Here is a 25769-nt window from a genome sequence, read left to right as displayed (position 1 = left end):
AAAGCGTTGCTTTCTCCCTCTAATAGGGCTTGGGTCTTTGATTAATATAAAGTGCCTATATTTTTATGTGGTCATCTAAATGACACTACTTTTACCAATTATCACAATATTGCCATTTTCACCTTTTTTTAACATAAAATAACCTAATATTTCTCTCTTTATTCACTTATGACATCACTCCTTCGCATAAAAGCAGAAGAACTATACGTTTGAATAAAATTAAAGAAAAAAAAAGAAGTCATTTGTGTAAAACCAGTCGGAGAAATTAACCTTAATTAGTTAATTTAAACAAAGTACTCCAATAACGTTCAAAACTTAAGTTAATCACAATATTTGCGTATGAATTCTTTATACATATAAAAATTAGAAGATTTTGAATTACTTGATTGTAGGGGTAAAAGTGTATCGAAATTAAAGTTTTAACATTGAACAGAAAGTGTTGGACAAGTGTCATTCATGATGTACAAATGAACTAATATGTTGAATTTCTTTATCTTTAGGAACTTTGCCAAGTTTACGAAACACAGTAAATAAAGGAGCTTTTAATTTTCACGTTGAGCATGCTAACTCAGCTGACACAACCACTAGTCTTTGTTCTCTCCAAGTGACTTCCAGTTATGAAATAAATTCATACACAAAGCTAATAAAATTAAATATAAAAACAATGGGTTTCCTAATCTTTATTTTATTAATCTTATATTATCCAGCAAGACTTATTAGATCATCATCTTATACATTTTTGCAGGTTGAATTTTGCATTATATTGTACTTAATAATTAGTACATAATTTCTTATTTTTTAAATAAATAAAAAAAACACAAATTTAGACTTCAATCGTAACAGTGATATATGCTGCATGGCGTGCTTATAGTTTTCACAAAGAAAATTATGACCTTTTCTTTCCTTTTTTTTTTTTTTTTTTTGTGGTTTGGTGAAGGAGAGTCGGTCAAAAGCCTTTCTTCTTTTCTGCTAAAAAGCTCATGCACCGGTTTTCAAGATACGTTTCCCGAGCAACCAAAGCTCTTTATACTCAATTAAACTAATCAAGTTTCCTTAAGACCCCAAAACACCAAAACGACAGGCTTATCAAATCAAAACGATCTCATTCGAAGGGTCAAACTTGAAATGTATCTCTCACTTATGCTTTTTGAATGGTAGTTACTTGTTAACCTCTTAACCATGAAAAATAATAATAACAAATAATATAATAATAAAGTGACGGAGCTTTTGGTAATCTAAAGACAGATGTTACGTGAAAGCTGTAGAAAGTTGGAAGAGTGCACGAAGCACCCGTGCCCAAATTCATTTTCGCCTCACTTTATTTATTCTATCTTTTTCTTTTTCCATTTTTTTATTTTTACTTATTTTGTGGAGATATGGTGAGGTGCAATGAATTTAATGTCTACTAATGATAAGGGATTAATCTCAACCTGAAAAATATAAGAATAATCTGATTATCTCGGATTTTATTACAACAAAAAAAAAGTTCATTTATATCTTCTTATGATATTCTTGTCATGCATGTGAACCCAATATATAAGAGGGGACCTGTATGTTGGGGTCCATGCCTATGACTTTACACGTGCCGGTTTCTATTGATTTTGAAATAATATTGATAGGAACAACTCATATTTGAAATAGATTTAATTAATTCCGTATTTTTTTAATATTAATTTGACCAATTTTGGTTTCTTGGAACATGGTTTGTATTCGAGGTGTATATATGATAATTATAGGAACAAGCATCATCTTTGGACGGTATTGAGGGTCTTACTTTTTGGCATTGACTTAATTTTTTTTTTCTTATAGCTTTGACTTTATTTTAATTAGTTTAATTTAAACACGAAATGTTCATTATTGAAGAACTATGTAGAAGTCCATGTATTTTTGTTTTTTTAATAAGGAAAATAGTGCCCCAATCAGAGTTCAATAATAGATGTATTTTATGCATGTAAATTTTTATAAATAAAAAATAATTATTGCTAAATAATTTTGAGTGTCGAACAAAATGAATTTAATAATATTTTTAAAGGACATTTTAATGGTTAAAATTTAATATTTTAATTTAAAAATTTTATCAAGCTCGAATCTTAAAACAAATACGATCAAAAAAGATGATTTTCGGAAGTCAAAATCGCATAAAAGAATATAATGATACTTTGAACTTTTTCCTACACTTTAATGAGTGAAGATTTTTCTCAAGTTGTGTTCCATAACATTCTATATATGTGAAAGAATATACTTACTAAGTTGTTGATTGATTGAAAATGATATCTCCAGAAATTCATGGAGTTTGAAGGCATATCTTTCATTGTTTGGCAAGATTAGAAAATGGAGCATGTGCAGGCCATATTGGCATCTGCAGAGTTATTAGATGCTGTCTAGGGAAAGTGCTGAGTTTCATCTCAAAGGAAATTCATGCAAAGATATTATGGAGCTCGTTTTAAAGTTAATAATGGTAGGAAAAAACTTCCAATCTTTACCTTTTAAGAGGACTAATTGAAATTTGAAACTAATTTGCCTGAATATCTTAAGAATATAAATATACATAATATTATATATTATATATAATATAGATTTATCGAGGCAATTTCACCAGCTCTGCCTCATAAAATCTGACACTATAGATTGCCGACATGGGGTACATTTTTAGTACCCTTTTCTATCTTTCTTTCTTTTGTTTCAGAATCTTTCTTTTCTTATGATCATTTCTTAGTATATTGATCTGTCTATATATATAGTACTTTATTTTATTTGGATCCCCTACCCCTCACTCCTCAGACAGAAAAAAAATTGATACAGTACTTGACAGAAAAAGAGAGATAAGAGTTTTGTGTATGTCCTGTAACCCACTTTTAAGCTCTACATCAGACAATATAACTCATCCAATCACATTGGTTTGGGACTGGTTGTCACATCCCCATTCCATTATCATCATCTTGCTGGCTTGCAGCTTGCCACAGCTTTTTATTATCATTAATCAAATCTTGCATATTACAACTATTCGAAGGTAAATTTGAACATCAAACATGCAAAGTAAAGAAACAAAAGAACAAGGGAATATAATTCCTTTATTCATTAAAAAGAATGAGATGCAATTTTGATTGAATTGGGGTACTACTGGGAAAGATCATAACCAAATCTTGATCCCCATTTAGGGAGATTTAGACAATTGAAAAGTTTTTCTTTATATCTTTTGAATTAGGAAAAAAGGAAGAATACTGAAACTGGTGCAATCTTCTTTTTTCCCCTCTCCTTCCTTTCACTGCTTCCACTTTTCTTTGCAAAATCTTATCATTTGACTTTTGGTTGCAATTTCAGGTAGCAGACCCAGCAAAAATTGCAGCACTGCAGAGCGGCAAATGTATAGGAAGACTCAAAGCTCCATCACTTGCCCCATCCATTCTTCTCCCCACCCTACCACCCCCCATCCCACCCGCCTTTTCTGTTTTAGATTTTTCTTTAGCTAAAAACAAAGCATCACATTAAAGCATGTCAAAATTCTAGATTTTTAAAAAGTCTCAAAAGTTTTTGGCATTGCCTTGAATTTTGGCATATGCTTACAACATTTACTGTTTCTAATGCTTAATGCCAATTCATTTGTCATGATGAATACAGCTTAATTACGGATTCACGGTCATTAATTCTAGCAAGTGATGGTTGGAGAAAATGAAGCAATGATTTTGGTAAATCCTTGAGGGCTCTCATTTTCTTCAATGGCTCTTTTTGCCATGATGGGTTTCCTTTTGATTTTTTTTGATCAGTAACAATAATGAGTTGAAAGAAATTGGCCCTCTTCTTCAATTATTTTCCTCCAACCCCAATGATGAATGATCAAAATCTTAAAGTGATATGAGAACATGATGACCATGTTCTACCAAGTTTGCTTGTAATTCTGATAAAACTTTATGAGAAAAAGATCATAATAGTCTCAAATTGTATTCAATGCTGAATTTATGCCTACAAAGTCTTCAGTTGCAACTGTATATCAGAATATAGAGCTTACCATAAAGATGCAACTATATTCATACTCATATTCGTGATCATAAACACATTCTTTTCGACATGTGAATATACAGATAACTATATTTATTACTTCGCCTGTCTACCGCCAAATTCACCTAAAATGGAGCTACGATCCGACCAAGAAACTGGTATCATTCGATTAAATTGCAAGTCCAGGCAGGTAAAATATGAGTTAGGTATACCAAGTTTTTTGGGTAACAATCAAACGGAGAACGTGACTGAAAAGGACAAAATGGGAATGCGAAAAACACCAAATCAACATTCAGACTGCAGACTTTCCACCCCCCCCTCTTCGATAATGTGTAAAGTAAACTGAGCAAAAGATGGCCAGCCTGACAACTCCACAACACAATGTGTAAATGCAATGGTTATTTAAGAAACATTCACAGCATCTATTTCAGTGATAGCAGACCAAATTCAAAACAGATATGGATGCATACACTGAGGTATTGCTCCTGATCTTTCTTCTCTTATTAAAATGGGGATTAATTTTTCTTGAGACATATCATCATGGGGAGCTCCCACTCCTGGGGTCCAAGACATTTGTTTCGTTTTTATGCTGTGTTGGTTTGAAAGTGTTTCTTTTTTCCTCTTTGACATAGTTTTGAATGCTTTTAATTTGCAAGGATGCCATATTTAAATTGGTCCACCACCTTAAAGATCATAACTTTTAATGTTAAAACCATTCATCATTCATCCAAGCTTACGATTAGGACCTGATAAGCTCAAGACTCAGCTAAATTATATGTAAGACCATATCAATTTTCTTTAAGATGAATTATTTATAACAATTCAAATAGTATAAAATCATAACAAGAAGTCAAACACTGAACTATAGTATTAAAAATATTTAAAAAGAGAGAGAGAAGGCAAAGACTGAGGGAGGTGGGAAATTTCAAGAGAAATGTTAGCATACCATCTAACTGCAATTGAAATAATTTCTTTCTAATGATGCACGCTTTGAAACAAGTTATTCATTGAGCTTGGTCAAGGCTCTAGGTTTTTTTCTTTCTTTTCTTTAATACGGAGTCTGAGCTCCAAGTCTCCAGCAAACTTCAGCCAACAGATTGTCTAGTTGGTTGGAGACATAAGAAAATGAAGGAAAAAGATTGCTCATCACCATGAAAAACCATAAGGAAGCAGTCGTTGAAATTTGAGAAGAAACATTATTTTTATGAGGCTTTCTACATCATAAAGTTTGATCTCAGACTATATGTTTTAGCAAATTATGCTTTTCTCCCATCCATGAGGCAATTTAATTAAAGTTCTTTGAAAGGGAATTCATTGTAGCTAAAAGCATAATTTAACTATAATTTTTTTTCCTTCAAAGTAGAAGTTTCAAGTTTAAATGCATCCTCCTAGCTAGGAACGGTTCATAGGCGAATTGCCATTTTAAAATATATGAATTCTGCAAATCTGATCTGGTTTTAGAACTAGTCATGATTATCCTTTGGTTCTTTTCAGATGGACTGATTGTCAGTTGCTGATGCACTGAACTCTTTAGCCCCATCCTAGAAGGGTGTGAAATGATATGGAGATTATTCAAAAGGCCCAGAGAGCTCTGGGCTTGCCAATTTCTGAGAACTGTTTACTTGTACTAGTTTTGAAAACTATGAAAGCATCAGAATTGTAATTTACTCATATAGGTTAACAGAGGGCATTATTTGGAATTCAGGATTTGTTCCTTGAGTTACTAAGTTTAATAGTATTATATCGAAACGTATTCAAGGTCAAGAAGTTACAAAAGACTTGGTGCCAAAATTCAGACAGGATTTGCAGAGATGTAGAAACTAAACTCATGCAAGCAATGCTAGTTTTATCCAATTCAATGGCTTGAAAGAAAAAGTGTTGTATTAAACTATACGTCAGTGCTACCCAAGGTGTAGCAGTCACTGCTGCTATCTAGCTTCCATTGCTGTGAATATTACAAAATTTAGAGAAGGATTGTGGCATCTAAGTAAATCAGAATCTATAACACTCAAATGCCTAAAAGCAGGCTCTTTTGGAATTGGTAGAGTTGTTCCTTGAGTGCTAAGCATAGAAAAAACATCCGACATGTTTGGCCTATTTTCTGGATTTTCTTGGACACACAGGAGACCCACCTGAGTGCATAGCAGAAGCTCATTCGTTGAACATGGATTAGCCAAAGTTGGATCCAACAACTCTTCACATCTCTGAGTTTTCCGGAGGTCCCAGGCCTTGACAAAGCTCCCATTGTAAGTTTTATGTCAATGTAGAAATATGCAACAATGAAACAAAGACAAGGTTTGGTGACTTACATATCCAAGCAAGTTCAGATAGAAATCTGATCCATAAGAGGTTAAGTTCTTCCTGCCACTCATAATTTCTAGCAAAATGACTCCAAAGCTGAATACATCATATTTTGTAGATAAAGGGACGTATACTGCATATTCCGGAGACATAAAACCACTGGAAAAGACATGTTAGAAAAATGAAAATTGAAGTCAGTTTCTCTAGAGAATACCTTTAAATGTGCATAGTAAAAAACAACTACGTCGATAGAATGTAGGAATCAAACATGTCATGTTTACAGAGTAGGAAATTACTATGATCTAACAACCCTTTTTGTTTTTCCTCGAGATTCATTGTCCCAAGCCAAAATCTGATATTTTGCGGTTCGTACAATCATCCAACAGTATATTGCTAGTTTTTGAATTCCGATGAACAACTTCTAATCTAGAATACTAATGAAGATAAAGCAACCCCTTGCACAACCCCTTCAATGATGAGTCCAATTTCATAATGTTCCTTTTGTGGGATCTGCACGATCAGATGAAATAAGTCAGGAAACTAGTACGAGGTGCAAGGAGGCATAGATGGGTATACAAACCCAAAATGATCAAAATCCAGGCTTTTGTTCACCATATACTCAGACTAAAATCTATTCTTCTTGCTGAATGCAACAATTCAGAAGCTTAACAAAATTTCTTTGCTGGAAATGTGAAATCAATTGCACCTCGTTTTTTAACTCTTCTAGTCCTTCTCCAGAGCTTTGAGAAAGCCTTTGACAGCAACATCAGTTCTTAGTAACTTGGTCTGCAAGAAACAGCAGATAGCAGTTAAAAGTTCTCAAAACATGTGAATTATACTCCATTGTTAAACTAGAGATTTACTGATAGTTCTATGGTTGATATTTTATTTCCGATGATTGGTACTTGAATGTTTTATCCTTACTCACTATTCTGTATTGGTATACAAGTAATTTGATGATAACTATACCTTTTATCAATTCAGTATTGATAAGTAGAAATACTTTATAAACAGACCCAAATCCACCCTTTCCAAGCTTATTCACGAAAGAGAAGTAGTCAGTGACAGTTGAAATGCAAGAAAAACTGAGCAGAGGCAATTCCTGATCCTTTGTCCTACTAAGCTTAATTACATCCCCATTGTCAGCATCCTCAGTTGCCGCTGCATTAGTGTTTAACTGCATCTCTAACACTCCCACTCTACTTGTTGTGCTGCCTTGGCTCCCAAGCATACCTATTGATAAAAACAAGCTAATTAACTTTAAAAAGGATTACTCAAGATTAGAAAAACTTGTTTATCTACTATTACGGGAACTTGTAAAAGGAAAGGCACCTCTGTTTCTTTGTCATACATAAGTAACATAACCGAAGGAAATTGAAATGAACACCATCAAAGATAACACTTTAACTATACCTGCCCCCCCATAGCTTCCACTTCCTGGGATTATCTGGGGAAAAAAGGGGTGAGGGGTTGAACTGTCAAGGCATCAACTGTTCCAAGTCATTTATTGGTCTATTTGGTTCAAGGATTATTCTCTTTATTTAAGCGCAGTCATCTAATGATTAACATATGTTCAATCACATTCTACATAAGCAATGCAAGGCATACCTGATCTTTCAGCAGCATCACCGTGAATATAAATAGTGCAGTTCCCTTTCCCCACGTTGTTCAGAAGGCCGCCTTTTTCTCCATAGTATAATTCACATCTGGTTCCATTATTGTTCAAAGAAGCATATGCATTACAAGAATAATTGCTCTTGCAAATTATTTCAGTCACTAGAAACCGTAGGATCTACTACTGTTGAACCTGGCAATAATCTTCTGAATTCAGAGAACGTATCTCCATCCCAGCAAATAAAGTTCATTGGTATCTAATACTTGCTCTTATTTGGTATCAATTTTACTCCCTCATCCAACATAATGTACTCCTCTATGTCCCCCGTTGAGACCAACACAAACCATGAAGATGATTTATCTCCTTTGTTGCTAAAAGTTGAACAAACTTCATTCGTATTGGATACAAAGCTGAAATTGTAGCTTTCAGGTGAGCTGTGAAAGAAGAATCTAATACCATTGCCATCCCAAAATCCAATCCGTTGGATCACATTATCTCCATGCCAGACATTTAATCGTGTTGCGTTGACTGAATCAAGGCCAAGAGTAAAAGAACCAATGGTGGGGACAAATGGACTTGACCATGATAAAAGGGACTGTTTCTTATGTGATCTGTGCCTTTACCAAACCACCCCGATTTCATTCCGGGCAGAAGTGTATAGGTTGGATAATTAAAACTCTGCCAGACAAGTTTTTCTCTGTCTATAATCATTAGATTTCCTGGGTCAAGAAGTCGTGCACTTGTATTGTTGCTTGTAGCAAGTGATCCATAGCTCACAATTCTTTGAACTTGTGTTATTGTATGTCATTGATCATCATGTTCCCATCGTAACTTATGAAAAGAACTCCAGAGGAATCCAGAATGGGATTACCATGATTAACAACCCAAACTGGTTTTTTTCGTCTGTCATTCTTGAACCATATTCCCAAGTAGTAATTGGTTGACTCATTGGAACCCAAAAAAGCCTAACTCAAACACCCCAGCAGCAGAGACAAATGCTTCATTGCCATGAAAAATCTGTCCAGGGCTAAGAGTGTGTATTCCATGCGATGGGCTGAAAAGAAAGCAGCATTAGGTAGTAATGAAAATAGAAAAAGTTAACACTCCTTGTATTCTCATTGCAGACGTTAAAGAAAGGTTGAAAGTCTGAATAGCCCAAAATTTATTGATCACAAACTTCTAGGAAAGGAAGGAACTGAGCGAATAGTTGGTCAATTCTACTTTGAATGAGAACAGATTGTTACCCGTTCGATACGTTTTTACACTAAAAACATATAACAAACCAAAATTAGAGTCACTATCTTTCTTTTCCCATTTACGGTTTTCTGATCCCATTTCCTCTCCTTCCTCTGTTTTCTTGCCATCATTTCAGCTGTCAAGATCCTAAACAATATGCAACAAGGATTGTTTGACTTTGGAATAGTTGCACCATGTCAAAATTGTGATCAGAAGGGCGCTTTAATCGTTTCATTACCTTAATACAGAGCTAAAAGGTCACTTAGCTTTTAAAAACATAAAAATTGTTGGATAAATAATTTATACATTAATAGTACAAAATTTCATTTACTTATAATTCTAACTTTACACTTTAAAAATATTTATATTTATATATAATTATTATTTTGAAAACAACTCAAAATATAAGTAATCACATGCGAAATATGTGTCAACAAATGCCGATAATCATTAAATATTTATAACAAATAGTGGGATAATCAAGCAATGTAATTTTACTTTTTACTATTTGTTTTTATTAGTTTCTACTAACTATTTACTGGAAAAAAATGTAACTAATACCAAAAAAAAGAAATTGGTTAGCTTAGAACACAATACAACTTGATCCTAGGACTCAAAAGTCCCAAGTTTAATCTAAATTCAGTTCATAATTCTCAATTGCTCTATCCAAAAAACCAAGAAAGCTAATCGAAAAATATAGATATGTACAAAAGTATGAAGCAAAGGACATAGAACTTGTCACTCTATTATATCAAGAGGAAACTTTATCCTCAAAAAGAGCCTCAATCTCTTCCAGGGTTTTACCTTTTGTTTCAGGCAAGAAAATGAAGAAGAAAATGGTCGCCACTGTCATAGTCCCAGCAAGAATGAAGAAAACTCCAGCAAAGGTAATCTTGTGTGCAATGGTTAGGAAGGTCATGGACACAACTCCACTCACCACCCTGTTCACTGACACTGCAATGCTGCTGCCTTGTGCTCGGTACTTCATCGGAAAAATCTCAGAAGAATACACCCATGTAATGGGGCCAAGCCCAATGGAAAAGAAGGAAAGATCAGCACAAACTGCAATTATACTCAAAACAATTGCCCAGGTTGGCTTAATGTCATTCTCTCCCAGAAATTTTGATCCCAAGCCTAACCCTACCAACGAAACAACCATCCCAATAGTTCCTATCATTAGGAGTGGTCGCCTTCCAAACCGGTCTAAGAAAAGAGCAGAAACCAGAACAAAGAATGTCTTGCTAAGTCCCATGATTACTGTAATTCCAAAAAGCTTTTTCTTGTTGTGGATTCCAGCGGCCTTGAACACTTCGGGACTGTAATAAACAACAGCATCGTTGCCTGAGGCCTGCATGAAAAAGTTGATGGCAATGGCTGCAACAAGAATTCTACGAAGGGGACGAGACGGTCTTAACAACAACTCCTTCCAAACACCTTTCCCACTAAAGTGGCTTGAATTTTCACAACCCAAATTTGAAGCTGCCCTTTTCATTTCTTCAAGTCTTAATTCACCTTCCTCCTCTGTGTCTGAAGTTTTTCCTAGAATCTTATTTGCTTCGTCGTACCGCCCTTTCATGACAAGCCACCTAGGAGACTCTGGCATCAGCACGACACCAAAACCAATGGCAATTGCTGGAAATCCTGCTAACCCAAGCATTATTCTCCAATTTATATGATCTGGAAGACTAGCTAAGAAATAGTTAGATAGGTAACCAATCAGAATTCCTATAGTTATGAAAAGCTCAGGAAGTGATGAGAGAAATCCTCGGCTTGTAGCCGGAGAAAGCTCCGTAGTGTAAACTGGACCTATCATGAGGGAGTAACCGACGCCAATACCAGCAATCACTCTCCCAGCCATCAAGAATGCAAAAGATGCTGCTAACCCCATTAGAATTGCACCTATGAAAAATGTTGCTGCTGCTAACACTATGGTATAACGTCGACCAATCCAATCAGATGTTTTCCCAGCAAGCAGTGAGCCAATCAATGAACATACATTCAATGAACCAACCAGGATCTCTACTTCAATTGTAGAAATGTGGATGTATTCCTTGATGTAAATGATTGCGCCGCTCATCACACCAATATCTGAACGTATATTAGGAATCATCAGTAAAGGGTAAGTTGAGCTACAAATGATTCAAACAATGGAACAAATACACTCACCATATCCGAGTAGAACTGAAGTTGTGGAAGCCAGCAGAGCAGCTGCAAAGGCATATTTGTTGAGACGAGACTTTCTAGGTCCAGGGACTTCATTGGATGAATTGTTTTCCAGGGGAGCCATAGCAGAATTGTTTTCCAAGGGAGCCATAGCAGAATCTGGGAGATGACAGTAGTCGGAGTGTTTCTTTACATTGCTAAATGCCATGTAAATGAGCCATGTTTTTCTTGGCAGTGCTTTCTCCCGACTAGTTCTTTAATTCTTGTTCTTTTTACTTGGCCATGCTGAAGATTCTGAGGTATGGATCTGGAATGAAAAGTCTTTTTGACCTGATGGATCTGATCTAAAATATATTAAATACTTATATCATACAAAAAAACATGAAGCGACATTGTCATCTGTTTAGTTGAGATATTAGAACTCTTCTTAAGATATCAGAATTCTCCAACAGAAACAGGAGCTTGCGACTTTCACTCATGTTCTGCCAAGTGCCAGGGAGGTGGCAAATCGGGTGGCCAGTAAAGCCAAAAGACTGTTGTTGCTCTCTTGGTTGGGCTTCGTGTCCCCCTTGGACTTGTCTATGCTAATCTCTAGTCATTGTCTTCCCTCTTTGTGATTTGGTTGAGCTGTTTAGGCCCTCTGTGAGTTCTATTTGAATGCTGAAATTAAGTTGCAATCTTATCCAACTTCTTAACAAAACCTTTTGTATCTCCAATTTTTACTCTTTCTTTTTTGGCTCCAATGAAAACTCTTATCTCCTTTATATAATAGTACATTATTTTTGCAGTTACATTTTATTAGATATCAATCTTTTCTTTCGCAATTATTTAACCACACAATAGGCAATAATAGCCTGTCTCACTAATTCTTTTTTTCTCAAATCTCATTTGCAAAAATTAACAGGGTGACGATTTTATTATTTTTTAATGCATGTTTAATTATTATTTATACAAAACATTTTATAAAAATCAAACCTAGTTATAATAATAAGACTAGAAAGGTAGCAAGTTAAACTGCAATTGGCAATAAGGCTGATTTTCTACATAATAATGCTAGAAAGGCAAGTAGGCAACAATATTGGTTTACTTATAATTTGGAGAAATTCCAAAGCGGAGTATTAAACGCTGCCGTTTGAAAGGTGGGAACGGACAATGAGGTACCTTTCACTACACTTTCCAGATTAAAATCTTTGAACAAAAACGCTGACATTTGGCAGACGGATAACTTAAAACCAGTGAAAATTTCCTCAGACACTCTCTCGTCACTCGGGGGCAAAACGTAACGGGGCTTATGCACTGAACGTGTTCGAAGAAAATTCTGCAAGAAAATTAAATCACTAAAAAGGTTTGGAATAAAGAATGATCCCAAAGCCATTGCGCGTCTTGAGCAGAGGCGCTGCTATAATTTTTGGAGGAGTTCTGACTCTCAATCTTGCTGCTACTGTTGCTGTTGGTGTACTTCGTTCTGTAGCTGAAAATAAACGGGTAATAAGACATAATATCTTCCAGGACCATCTCTTTTCCTGTTTTCTTTTCCCTTTTGATGTTGGGTGAGAATGAACCCTTTTTTTTTTTTTCATTTTGCTTTCTGGGTTTTGTAGAAAAAGTTTGCCTTGCCTTGTGGAGTTTGTAAGGGGAAAGGATTTTACGTATGCAAGCTGTGCAATGGAAATGCTACGATAAAGTGGTCACCTTTGTATGATCCTATTCATATTAACCCTTGTGTTTGCCCTACTTGTGATGGTAACAGGTTAGTCCTCTTTTTTTTTCTTTCCCATTAAAAGTTTTTCTTCTTGGAGAGTCTTTTCTGTTGGTTTTGATAGTTTTTCTCATGGGATTATTACAGGGTGCAGCGCTGCCTAAACTGCATTGGGAAAGGTTATAGTTGACTACTTGACTTGTAAGAGTCGCAATTCTGGTTACTTCATATTTCTGTATTCCATTTTGTCAAATATTTATTTTCTGCTATGTATTGGGGCCTTGTTCATGCTAGTTGATTATTTGTGTATATACTAATTACACTTTTTTCATTACATGATTTCATTCTGCCTTGTAGTTGGCTGTTTCAATTAAATACTAAATAATTATCTTCCTGTAATTGTTTCGAAGTTTGGGTGCTTAAATATGGATCACTTTGCAGGATTCTAATTCAGGACATAGACAATGTGGCTAGGTTTATGTAAGTTGAAACCGCATAAGCTATTCCTGAAATACTTTGCACATAATGATCATGGACAGGACTCAGGATATTGCTGATGAAACTTCTAAGAGGGCATAGTTCATTTGCAATTGGTCAAGCAATGTTGTTCTGTCTTCTTCACATTTAATAAAGTATAAAAGCTCTATATAGCTTACAACCTTATGGACTAACAAAGCAAAATTCAAACTTTATATATCTTACGAGTTTACTTAATGGCCCTCAGACATCATTCTAATTAGTTCTTTGTGTGTGTGTGTGTGTGTGGTGATGGTGTGGGGAGGGGGGTTAGTGGTGGAGCTCATTTTGTTGTATCCGGTGGACAAAATTGCTGTTAGCACATGGATAAGGAGAGTCTATCCTTGAGAATCAATGAGCCCAAGTATTTGTTTCATATGTGTCTGTCTCTAACCCAAAAGTCCAAGAAGGTTTATCTGTTCCATCTTGGTTTTGTACTCCTCTAGTCCTTTAGGTGAAAAAGAACTCTGCTAGTGCTTGTCCTAACCTGTTACAGAGTGTTTTGGTTGCAATTTCTTGCACACCAACCAAATTTCCCTTGTTGTATGCATTAGTCATTCACACTATTCTAAATCAGATGTTATGCAAACATGAAGATATCTAACCATAAATGAGAAAAGGCTTCTGAATCATGCAAATTTAGAAAACCTTGAGTTTCAGGTCTCATCATGAGCTGAAAATAAACTGCAATAAGAGCACACCTTCTTCTTTAGACGTTTGGCAATCAAAGAGGCAAGAATTCATCTTACAATGTAATAGAATGTATCCAATCTCTATAAAACATGATTTTTAATTAAAAAAAAATGTCCAATCTCTTTTAGGTTGGCTATCATCTATAACAGAGCTTTGTGTTAACTGAAAAGAAATGAACTTAGGCATTTAGTCCTTCTACTTCATATTTTTTTTCGTGTATGGATGATCAATATTCATAAATCCAGATTACTGCTTTTTTTTGTCTTCAACAAAAGTTCTAGTTAGAATTAATGAAATGAACTGGTGCTACCTGATGTAGCTGTTAATGGTAAAAGCTAGAAAATTGCAACAGAATTACAAGTTCAGCAAGCTGCAGTAATGACCCTAGTTTGTGCAGATGCTTCTATTGACTAAATAGTCATCCTTGATCTTGAAAGCCACTGCATCTGCTTTAGATGTTTGGGAAGATAATATTATTTACAGCATCAATTCAGAAATCCTATTTTCAGGAAGGGAAGAGGGTTGATGCTGGGATTTCCAAAGTTTTTCTGCAAAAAAAAAAGAAGAAAATTCCTGGATCACTTTCTTGTTCGCAAAACTGGCAAATCTGATCAATAGGTGCTTCAAATGGAATTCTTTTCTTGGTGAATTTGTTGTAAGAAGAATTTCAGTCCATATCCAGAAAGCATTCTATAGGTTTTACCAGTGGAGCAAAGGACATTTTTGCGAGTATATGATGGCAAAGACAGTGGCAGTCAATTCTCAAATTAAAGAAAGTACATATGGTACATATGCCACTTGACCAGTAGTCTATTGCAATAATATTTGGCTAGTTGAAATAACTTGTGCCATCACTTCAGCTCAGTTCAAGTGGTAAAGAGTGTAAGTTTTTGGTAAAGCTTTTTGATTTTAGATTTGAACCATGGTGCTTGATTTTTACATCACCAAAAAAAAAAAAAGAAAAAAAGAGTAAGATTTGCCATAGAGAAATACTATTCTGGTTAATTACAAATTGTTCATGGAAATAAACAAAGTGCTAGAAAGTACTAAATCTGGGTATTGCTGTTTAAAAGGCAAGAGTCAAGGTCAGTGTTCAAATAGTGACAGATAACTCATTGGATCAACTCTTACCACAACTTGTTCTATGTTAGAGGAATAAAGACTAAGATGATAATGGGAGGTGATGGTGCCAAAACTTTGGTATAGAATTGGACATCTTAAAAGTCTTGGAACCTAACTCAACCCAAAACCTGTAGAGATTACATTGGTAGAAACCAACTCTGATGAGTCTACTTCAATGCCTAAGTTAATAGTATTGGGTTATAAGAGAAATAAACAATGACAAGTTGAGAACATACTTTATCTGATGGGAATAAAGTAAAGATTATCATAATGCTATTTATCAGTGGTATAATGATGGAAATAAGTGGCAAATCCAAACCATTCATTATATTGTTTCACCTGTAAGCAGCCAACTAAGCAAATTATATGGCCACCATTGAACAATTCGTTTGATTTCCATTTGAAAAGAGAAAAGTTGGCATATGTTTTGGTATCCAATGTGCTTTACTACTGTAAAAATGGTGTAAACTCACATTTCTGGGATTCTGCTATTCAATTTCCAACCATATTCAATATCTTTGTCAGAATTTAACTCCAAACCCAATAGAATTGGAAGGAAAATGGGTGGATTATTCTTAAAACCAAACATGAAGGGAGCCATAATTTTGAACAGTAGTTATGTGATAAAACCTAATAATTTCTAGTTCAAATTTATGTTTACATTGGCATGCATTCTCATACCTTACAGGTGCTTCCAGTGTTGATTAAATAGTTTGTTTCCTAATTTGCCATTTTTGTTATATATTTAACGAATCAAATTTGACCAAATAATTATGGAATATCTTTTAAAAGAATTAAAATTCATACGCATAAAAAAAAAATCTTTTGATATTCAAAGTGCTTTGCTGTAAAATTGTGTGAATTCAATTGGCAAGATGCTCCTATACTCCATTTTCAATCATATTCAATGGTGGGGAAGTTTTGCTTTCTCAAGCATCTTATTCAGAATATCAGTATATAACTCCAAACCAATTAAAGTCCAAAAAAAAAATGAAGGTAAAAATATTCTCATAGTATACTATAGATGGTTGATTGAGTTTTTAAATTTCATAAGTAGAATTTAAGATATTATTATATTTTTTTTATTTATTATATTAATTTATTAAAATAGTAAAAGTTATCTTAATAAAAGATATATGCAACCCTATAATATATAAAATAATAATTTAAAAAATTAAAAAATAAGAAAGAAATGTCGGTTAAATTTTTATTCTTCTAACTATTTAAAAAAAAAAAAAGGAAAAGGGAAAAGGCAAGTTCATTCCTGGCTGGTTTCAACAATCACGTAGGGCAGGCTCCATTATATTATGCTTGCAGCCCATCATCCCATACTCTGTGTGATCAATCTATTTCGGGCCCAAACAATAACAATCTAAGACGGATGATCATCCTTCCGGGATTACGTGGCGCCAATTCGATGGTTGTATGACGTGGATCCTGTATACACCTGAGAACACCCAATCCTGGGAGCTCAGCTTGTCAACCTTTTGTCACCGAAAGGGGATCGAAAAGGAGTAATTCCTTTCTGTTGATTCCAGGTGAAATCTTAGTGGTCCACGTAAATGGGAGGAAAGGTCAAAATGGGGAATGTCGGAATATGACAAAACTTGATGGCGACGTTTACGATATTACAAGGTTGAGATGCTATCTTACGCCTTGATGTAACGTGTCAGTCTGGACAGTGCACATCCGGATGAACATGGTGTAATTCTATTAAATTCACGAAGGAAATAAGGGAATTATTCATGTTCCACAGAATCAGAACAAATGCCTGACCTCGTTCTTGCATTAATCTCAATCGTTTCATCTTTTAAAAGTGGTTAGTATAAAATTTGGACCGACATTAACTTTGACTCCAAGAAAAAAAAAAGGTAAAACTATAAATATATTATTATCACGTATTAAGTGAAAATTTTTGTGCTATACCTAATGGGTTTGTTCATTTTGATTCCTTGGGTAGTTTAAACTTCAAAGTCTTTCTCTCGTATCCTCCATTAATAACACCTTCATTTTACAAAAAGATTCTTGTTTGGTCGGGAGATATGGATTTCAACGAGAAATCAAAAGTAGAAAAGAGAATATTTCCTTGTTTTAACTTTTTATTTTGAATTATTACTTTAACAAAATTTAAAAAAGAAACAAAAAAGAAATTGCATGTTGCAGACAGATGTAAAGCTTTATATCGTTAAAGGTTGATCCAACTATATATTTGTTGTCAACCTAGTAGATCAAGACCTTAATTGCTTTTGCACCTAAAATACCCTTCCTTTGCATAATCGTTAAAACTTAAAACAACACTATGTACAAGCTTTGTATATAATTGCAAATTATTATAAATATATTTGGGAACCTAATTAATTTTATTTTTCCATGTAAAGAAATATATTTTTATGAAACAAGGCGTTCAATTTAATGACCAATACATGTATTTTTCCACGAAGAAATTAAGATTTCTTATTTTTTCATTTTTTCAAAATTGTAGTTGATAGGCCAATACTCAAATAGAAAAACAAAAAAATTCCGTATCAAAATGTATATTGAAAAAGTCAAACTAATTATATGAAAGAGAGATTGTTAAAAACAAATATAAAAATCTATATTGAATATATACAAAAGTATTTAAGAATTTTGAGATGAGTAGCCCTTAGGGTGTTTTTTTGTGAACCAAAATCCCTTTGGCTTGTTAGTAGGCAAAGTCTTCAAGGTGAATTTTAAATTGTTAAATTATATAATTAATTATTATTTTAAAAATATATATAGATTTAATCTATACATAATAATTTATAAAATTAAATTTTTTATTTTTTTAATTTATTAATTTCAATTCAAATCTTAACACCTTTAGTATGCTGACATAACATTTTTATCGAACCGACATAAACTTAAAAGAGAGAACATGCCACTTTTTTTTGTTAATGTGGCATTGACAATATATGTGCTGACATGACATTAATCATATCGAGTGGCATTGATTGGACCGACAACAAGTTTATGTTAAGGTAACACATACCAAAGTGGTGAAAATACTAATGTAACCATTGCTGACATGGAGAAAATGCTGAATATTTGTAAAGAGATTAATTGTACAAAGACTAACAATTTTATAAAGCATAAAAATTAATTGTATAATTTAACAATTTCAAAACCCCATTCTCTAAAATTTCAAACCGCAGGAGCTCCTCTCTCAAAATTTGACTTGACCCTATTGACTATTAATCCTCATTAATCGATTTAGACCCTCAACTACAATAGACCCTGGTACTCTTCTCCATTTTCCTTCACTTCCTCGACGGCCAAACACGAGTTAAAATTATCCAAATACAAATTGTCATCACGTTTCCTCACTCTCCATTCATCTCTTACTTACTAAAGATTATCCATAAATTGGCGGTAAGGCCTGGCGGTGGCAACAAGAAAGCAAGTCAGCAGTGAGAAGCTGCAAGCAAAGACATGATTAAAGAAGCAGAGAGTTAAGTGAGCAACGAAGATCTGAAAATAGAAAAGGAAAAATGAAGATAAAACCAAAGAAAAAAACGGGGTGATGGATGCATGGTCATCATGGAAGAGGGAAGGGCATTTTTTTACCGTATGTAGTTCATATGACGTGGTATTAAGCTTAACAGGCTGGTCAATGATGCTAGTAGTCAAGGGGGTGGAGTGAATTTTTTGGAACCAGAGAACAGGTTTGTGTACTTTGAGAATTTGGGGAGGGTTTTTTTTGGAATTTGCCCAAGTTTATTTTGTTAAAGAATCATCAAGCTTAAGCTACAAAGAAAAGAAATCATAGGAAAGAAAGGGGTTAGAAGGGCATTGTTGTATATTTAATAAATCTTAGGGCCAAATCCCAAAAAAGAACCAAACATTAAATTTAGTACCTTACGCGAATAACAAATTTCTCCAAGAATCTCTCTCCACATCCTAACAACAATATATAACCTGAGAATGATGGCAAACCCGTAAATTCCACCCAACCTGAAGGGCGAAGCCACAAACACTCAACTATAAATCACTCAAACTGATGCAGACATAAGTACACCTGAAAGAAAAAAAAAAGGAAAAAATAAAATAAAACTCAGAGCAAAGTCCAAGAAAATACTAACACTTTTTCTTTCTGCAACCACTTACATAGCCCATCTCTCCTTTTTCCTCTTTGTATACATGAAAGAGTCTTCTGCTTCTCGTCTTCGCAAGAACTGCCCAAACCCACCAAGAAAACTCAAGCTTGTTTGCAGTTTCAATGGCGCATTCCACCCCAGACCTCCTTCTGGAAAGCTTCGTTATACTGGTGGCGAGACTCGTATTATATCCGTTGATAGAAACATTGGGTTCTTGAAACTTCGGGCAAAGATCGTGGATCTTTGTCCAAGCGTAATGTATTTTTGGTTGAAGTACCAGGTGGCTGTAGCTGACGTGGATGTGCACATGGGTTTGGTCGTGATAGAATCGAACGAGGATGTCAAGTGCATGGTGGAAGAGTACGAGAAGCTGGAGTTGTACGGTAAGAGAGCAAGGCTTTGGGTTTTTGTTTGTAGTAATGGGCTTGAAGGGCATTTTTATAAGGGTCAGGTTGATGATAGAGTGACAAAGAATGTGGGGAATGGTGGTAATGGTTTAAGGTACGGTGATGATTCTTTAAGAAAAATGGTTTTGAAACAGCAGTTATTGGCTAAACAGACGAGTAGAATTGGTGGAATTCAGGGTGTTTCGGTTTTCGGTGTTAATGAGAGTGGAAAGGGATTAGCATCTTGTGGTAAGAATCAAAAGTTTGATCACCCACTTCCCGATTTAGGGTCTGAGGAACGAAGAGTTTTTCTGAGTGAAGAAGACCCATGTGGAAAAAACTTGTTAGATTGTGAAATGAGAAATTTGAGGTCTCAGATGTGTCCATTGAAACCTAGGGATGGAAATCTGCGTGTGGAAAATAATTGTTCAATGCAATTTTTGCCAGGGCAATCAGGTGGTGTTCTGTGTAATGGACTTGGGATTTCAGGTCAGCCTGATGCAGCATCACAGGGTTTAAAGCCACCAAATAATTCTGGTGTGATTTCAATGTGTAATGGTTTTGATGCTAAGCATGATTTATGGAACAGTGAGCAAGGGTCATTGAGTAATTTTAATACAGAGAACATCATGCCATGGGCTGCTAATTCTAATCTAGTGAACACTCATCTGGAACCAGTATATTACAACAACCCATGGGCTGGAAGTCCCCATAGTATAAAAGCTGGAGAGGCAGTGTGGGGTTCTCAGAATGTGCTCCGGAACCATAAGTTCAGCAAGAATAGTATCAGTAATCAGGGGACGTATCCATACTATTTCCAGAATCATAGGAACAACCTGTTGGGGTTAAGGAACCATCGAATTGTTAAACTGGATGGAAGGCTTTCAAGTGGGAAATTCTATCTTGGGCCAAAACCAAATTTCAACATCTCAAAGCAAGGGCATTTTTTAAGGTCATGCTGCTCAAGTTTGTGGAAGCCTTCGCCTGGTCTTCCTGAGCATGCCTCATTAGAGGTGGCAAGCATGATGAATCCTGGTTTTCGATATGGATATTCAAATCCCAAGGCATGTCATTTAGCTTATTACGGTGCATGGGCTGGCGTAGGTAGTCAATTTCTATTTACCAATAATGATAGTAATGGTCCAACTCCTGGTATAAAAATGATGCATGCCAAACAATATCTCATGGTTGGACCGAATCATGGGCTTGAAGTTCCTTATCGGACTCCCTTTAAGAATTGCCATGCAGCACCCATATTTTGTGAACCAATTCACTGCAATCTTCAGAGCAGTCGATCCGCTGCTGATTCACAAGATGTCAGTACAAACTCTGCCTTGTCAAATGATATGGGCTATAGCAATGGAAAAGAATTCGTGTGCAATACCCAATTGTCTGATGCAGAAGCATGTAAGAATGTAAAAAGCAACTATATGGATGGCGATGGCACTCATAATTTGCAAGGTGAAGTTGCATCTTCAGTTGATCTTTTGTGTAACCTTTCATTGTCATCATCCAAAGGAGTGCAACCTCGTGCCCATTCTTCTCATGGTAGCAACAATGTTTCTGACGCCTTGATCACACCTCAATCAAAGCCTTTAGATCTCATGGATGAAGTGCAGATCGACAAAGGCCCTCAAGCTGATCAATCAAGTGGAAACGGATCTAATCCTTCACCCAAGAACATGGATGGATTGGAAAAGGATCACATCCAAGGAGAAGCAATGCAACATAACCTTCCATCTGATTTAAAAATTGATGAAAAGGTATTACATAATGATCCTTTTTCTCTATTACTACACAATTTATGATTAAGGAAGAAAATAATTTGTGATAGTTCCTTGGCCTTGGTTACGTACATTCTCACTCTCTTTTTCCCCAATTAAAATTTTCCAGAAAGAAGCTAACGAAGGTAGAAAATGCTCTAAGGTGATTGGAAGAATCTCAAGTGGCCTGACTGCATTTTTTACTCATCTTGCTACTAGAGAGCTTCAGGTATTCTGTCAAACATGCATAGTTTCTCTTTCTTTTACCACTCTGGAGGTGAAAATAATATAAAGATAATGTATTTCTATCTTGCTCTGCAGACTATTAAGAGTTCAGACCTGGAATACATAAAAGAACTTGGTGCGGGTGCATATGGAACTGTCTTTTATGGAAAATGGAAGGGGTCTGATGTTGCAATTAAGAGGTTAAAGCCAAGTTGCTTCTCCGAAGGTTCAGTGGAGGAGGAGCGATTGGTAAATATCCATAAGACATTTCTACAGTACTGCTTTTGTGCAACTTTCTCCGATTGGTCATCTCTAATGATTATGTGATCATCTGATAGAGTTATTTCTGCAGTACTGTTCTTCTGAAACTTGATCATTTCCAATGATTATTCATCTTTTCAAAGAATTTGATCATGATTTGATATCTCTGATTAATTTAATATGTCATAAATCCAGTAATTACAAATACAGATTTCTTGTTATTGCTCTTGAATTACAGTATTGTGCTAACCTATGCGACTTAGGAAGCATTCTTGACTATAGTAAAGATTTTGCATGTGTCATGTGTGTGCTGGACACACTTGGTTATAGATATCAGAGTCGCCTTTGCCCATTGATTTGTTTAGAACTGATGGTCCGCTCACAAGTTTTTCCTGTCAAGCTAGAAATCTTCAACTCATATTCCTTTCACTGTAATTAGTTAGTATAGCTGATGTTTTTTGTTTTGGAAACATAAGAGAAATAGATAAAGGGATGAAACTTTTTGTTTGATTTTAATCAGGTTGCTGACTTCTGGAGGGAAGCATATATTCTAGGTCAGCTTCACCATCCAAATATAGTGGCATTCTATGGTGTAGTTACAGATGGCCCTTTGACGAGTTTGGCTACTGTGGCAGAGTACATGGTGAATGGCTCCTTGAAACAAGTTCTGAGAAGAAAAGATCGGTATGGCATTTTACAATCTTATTTCAAATATAAAATTGAAAAGAATATATCTTATTTGCCTCTCTTATGCAAAGTATCTTGGATTCTTTGCAGAAGCACGTAGATTGATTTCTTGTTCGTGCTACCCCTATTATTTTTGCTATATGAATTGATGTAGCATATACTTCATATTACAGCTCTAAATGGCTTCCTAGTATTGACTATATGCATGCCTATTAGAATTTGACAGAAAACTAGAGACCCCTAAAACGGGTTCATTTAGCAATAGTATTATATTCAATAAGGAGAATGGCAAATTTTCAGATTAACATTACATGGTAGTGGATTTGCAAACCTCATATCATATTTTTGGTTGTTGAAATCTCTTTTTGATACCTGCCATTTGAGTAGCATCAATTGAAGTTTGTCTTATGCAGCAAGTATTTGCATTTGCTTTCTCCAAATTACATGTTGTCTGATTTGCAGCACTATTGATCGCCGAAAGAGGTTAATAATAGCCATGGATGCAGCCTTTGGGATGGAATATCTACATGAGAAGAACATTGTTCATTTTGATTTAAAATCTCATAACTTCCTTGTTAATATGCGTGATCCTCACCGACCAGTGTGCAAGGTAGCTACAGTTCTTCCATTTGGGTAACAATTATTTGCTAGCCTTTAATCAGTTAAAATGTCACTGTTTCACTTGAACAAATTTTAAATTTCCTCCTTTCTCAATCAGATTGGTGATCTAGGCTTATCAAAAATTAAACAGAAGACACTCATCTCTGGTGGAGTTCGAGGAACTATACCATGGATGGCACCAGAGCTTCTGAACACAAAGAACAACATGGTAACAGAGAAGGTAACAAATTGATTATCTTTTACACCAGTCTTCAATAATGTAATGGATGTCCTGAATACTTATCTATGCTTGAATGCAGGTTGATGTGTACTCATTTGGAATAGTCATGTGGGAACTCTTAACTGGAGAGGAACCTTACGCTGATTTGCACTCAGAGGAAATATTAGGTACAATTTAACTAGACTATCCTATTAGCTAGATAAATTTATATTTACTGGCACTAATTAATCATAACTACTCAAGACTTTCTCTGAATGCATATCTGGTGAGCAAGTTTGGTATTTACGATAGTCCTGGTCATCACATTCTATTTGTTGCAATGCATCTCTTTCATTCCCTTTTCTGTAGTTTTTAATGGGTGTCTCCTTATTGTACTTTCTCCTTCCATTTCATAGTCTTGATCCCCAAAGCTTTCCCTTTTTATTCATTTTCTTCGACATCTGTTATATGTTCAGAAATTCACATAGAAGAGCAGGATGTAAGTGTTGTTTGGTATTTCTTTTTTAAATCAATTCTGTCAAGTAGCTTGTATTGTTTTGCTGTATTCATCCAGTTTTGGTTTCTCAAGGATAAGTTGAGTGTGGAGTCAAAGAAAGCTGCTATATCTTCATGGTTTATACTAATGGCTATTAGGATAATATTGTTACTTGAAGTACTTCATTTTTTTTTTGACACACACGCTTATCACATTGTTTATGTTGTATTCAGCTGGTATAATCAAGGTCACTCTCCGACCTAAAATCCCTAGTTGGTGTGACCCAGCATGGAGATCATTGATGGAGAGGTGCTGGTCAACTGATCCTGACTCAAGGCCTGCCTTCTCAGAGATCGCCAAAGAGTTGCATACCATGTCAGCAGCCATGAAAATTAAGTGATTACAGCAAGGCTGAGCCACAGGGCAAACCATTGGTGTTTTGCTCTTTATGGTAAATAGGTTAGAGTTGCCAGGAACATGGCAGAGTGAGATGCGATTAGTTTGCCATCCACAGTCATGTCTAGCGTGATGATAACCCTTTCTGTAGGGATTCTCGAGCCAGGTGAAATCTATTTTTGCAGTCACCGGCGTGTTAACATAGCAAGTGTATGTACTAGCTGAGTTTAGAAAGTAGAGCTTCTCTATTTCAGATTGAAGGGTAACCTTTTAACTAAGGAACAGGGCAAGGCCTTAGATAGCTTGCAATATTTTTTTTTTGTCAAGGCTAGAGATGGCAATGCACTGTTTACAGAGACCAGGTTGTTGAGCTATTTTCTCCTAGTGGCTCAAGGATTTTGTTTTCATCCCCTTTTTCTTGTATTCATCGTGATTTTCTTGAAGTGTTTCCTTAATAATAGTTTGATGTCGAAATAGAAGTGCAATCTGTATGTTGTGTTTCTTGAGGTGGATAAATCCTGATGGTATGAAGTTCATTGCAATCTTGATTCAAGGTTCCTTTTAACAAGGAATTCTGAAATGATAACGTGGCATGTGGCATACATTTATGGTACTTAGAAACTTTATGGAAAGGAAATCTACTTAATATTGTTCATTCTTATGCCAATTTATGTTTGATGTATTATCATTGTTAATACTTTCATCAGGACGTGCCAAATTATGGCGCATAAGTTAACCTCAATCATACATCTTTTTACAACTGTCAGTGGATTTTGCTGGTTTAGTCTAATATAAATTTTTCTTTAAGAACTTTCAATTAGACTTTCAACCGGTAAATCTTAGTTTAAATGACACAGAAAATATTATGAAATTTCAAAATTTTAATCATAGTTCTATGTTGATCTGTTAGTATTCAAAATAAACAGCCCGTTCTAAAAGTGTGAACACGACATTAACAAGTAAATGTGAAATGTTTAAAATATCATTTTTCTTTCTCTACTCTTTTTCATTATTTTCTTTTCTCTTAGGCCGGCCGACAGTGCTCCTTGACAATGAACGGCCACTTTGTGATCAGAATTGATCGTGGAATGACAGATTCAATCATATCCCTCCAAGAAAGCACAAGTCTCGCGCTCACCAGATTTGGAGTAATTTGGTATGATCTGATGCTCCCCGGTCAAATTTGACCGTGGGGTGATTGGTTAGAGAAGAGTAGAGTAGAGAGAATTTTTATTTTGAGTAAGAGAAAAAAAAATTTTAAAAATAAAAAATTATAATT

At 35.1% G+C, this 25769-nt stretch overlaps 2 protein-coding genes and 1 pseudogene across 4 annotated transcripts; 2 read left to right on the top strand and 1 right to left on the bottom strand.

Annotated features, from left to right (window-relative positions):
* Window positions 1–9899: 9899 nt before the first annotated feature.
* Window positions 9900–12199, bottom strand: LOC18588713 (polyol transporter 5 pseudogene; annotated as a pseudogene).
* Window positions 12200–12508: 309 nt separating this feature from the next.
* Window positions 12509–15109, top strand: LOC18588712 (plastid transcriptionally active protein). 3 transcript variants are annotated; one of them, XM_088810106.1, is made up of 4 exons: window positions 12509–12796; window positions 12913–13061; window positions 13158–13211; window positions 14729–15109. In XM_088810106.1, the coding sequence occupies exons 1-3, from the start codon at window positions 12671–12673 to the stop codon at window positions 13198–13200; spliced, it is 318 nt and encodes a 105-aa protein (XP_088666232.1). In that variant the 5' UTR covers window positions 12509–12670; the 3' UTR covers window positions 13201–13211; window positions 14729–15109. The 3 variants fall into 3 exon arrangements, with proteins under 3 accessions (XP_088666232.1, XP_017982522.2, XP_017982521.2); XM_018127033.2 differs by lacking the exon at window positions 14729–15109 and adding an exon at window positions 13452–13527; XM_018127032.2 differs by lacking the exon at window positions 14729–15109 and having other exon boundaries at window positions 12513–12796; window positions 13158–13366.
* A 4390-nt stretch (window positions 15110–19499) lies between these two features.
* LOC18588711 (uncharacterized) lies at window positions 19500–25022 on the top strand. The gene is made up of 8 exons (XM_018126755.2): window positions 19500–21605; window positions 21736–21834; window positions 21927–22079; window positions 22612–22775; window positions 23241–23388; window positions 23497–23619; window positions 23699–23786; window positions 24328–25022. Exons 1-8 carry the CDS (start codon window positions 19500–19502, stop codon window positions 24492–24494), a joined length of 3048 nt encoding a protein of 1015 aa, XP_017982244.2. The 3' UTR covers window positions 24495–25022.
* Window positions 25023–25769: the final 747 nt, after the last annotated feature.

This window comes from Theobroma cacao, chromosome 9, assembly GCF_053813885.1.
Source record: "Theobroma cacao isolate CCN51 chromosome 9, ASM5381388v1, whole genome shotgun sequence".
NCBI classification, from domain to species: domain Eukaryota; kingdom Viridiplantae; phylum Streptophyta; class Magnoliopsida; order Malvales; family Malvaceae; genus Theobroma; species Theobroma cacao.
Note: the sequence above shows the minus strand (reverse complement) of the source record. Positions and strands in the feature narration are given on the sequence as shown.

What these genes read in the sequence shown, in the direction of transcription:
- LOC18588712 (XM_088810106.1), top strand. Translation starts at nt 12,671, where the DNA reads ATGATCCCAAAGCCATTGCGCGTCTTGAGCAGAGGCGCTGCTATAATT. An exon ending in CTGTAGCTGAAAATAAACGG is followed by an intron (nt 12,797 to 12,912) that starts GTAATAAGACAT and finishes TGGGTTTTGTAG; the next exon opens with AAAAAGTTTGCCTTGCCTTG. An exon ending in CCTACTTGTGATGGTAACAG is followed by an intron (nt 13,062 to 13,157) that starts GTTAGTCCTCTT and finishes GGATTATTACAG; the next exon opens with GGTGCAGCGCTGCCTAAACT.
- LOC18588711 (XM_018126755.2), top strand. Translation starts at nt 19,500, where the DNA reads ATGAAAGAGTCTTCTGCTTCTCGTCTTCGCAAGAACTGCCCAAACCCA. An exon ending in TTGCTACTAGAGAGCTTCAG is followed by an intron (nt 21,835 to 21,926) that starts GTATTCTGTCAA and finishes CTTGCTCTGCAG; the next exon opens with ACTATTAAGAGTTCAGACCT. An exon ending in CAGTGGAGGAGGAGCGATTG is followed by an intron (nt 22,080 to 22,611) that starts GTAAATATCCAT and finishes GATTTTAATCAG; the next exon opens with GTTGCTGACTTCTGGAGGGA.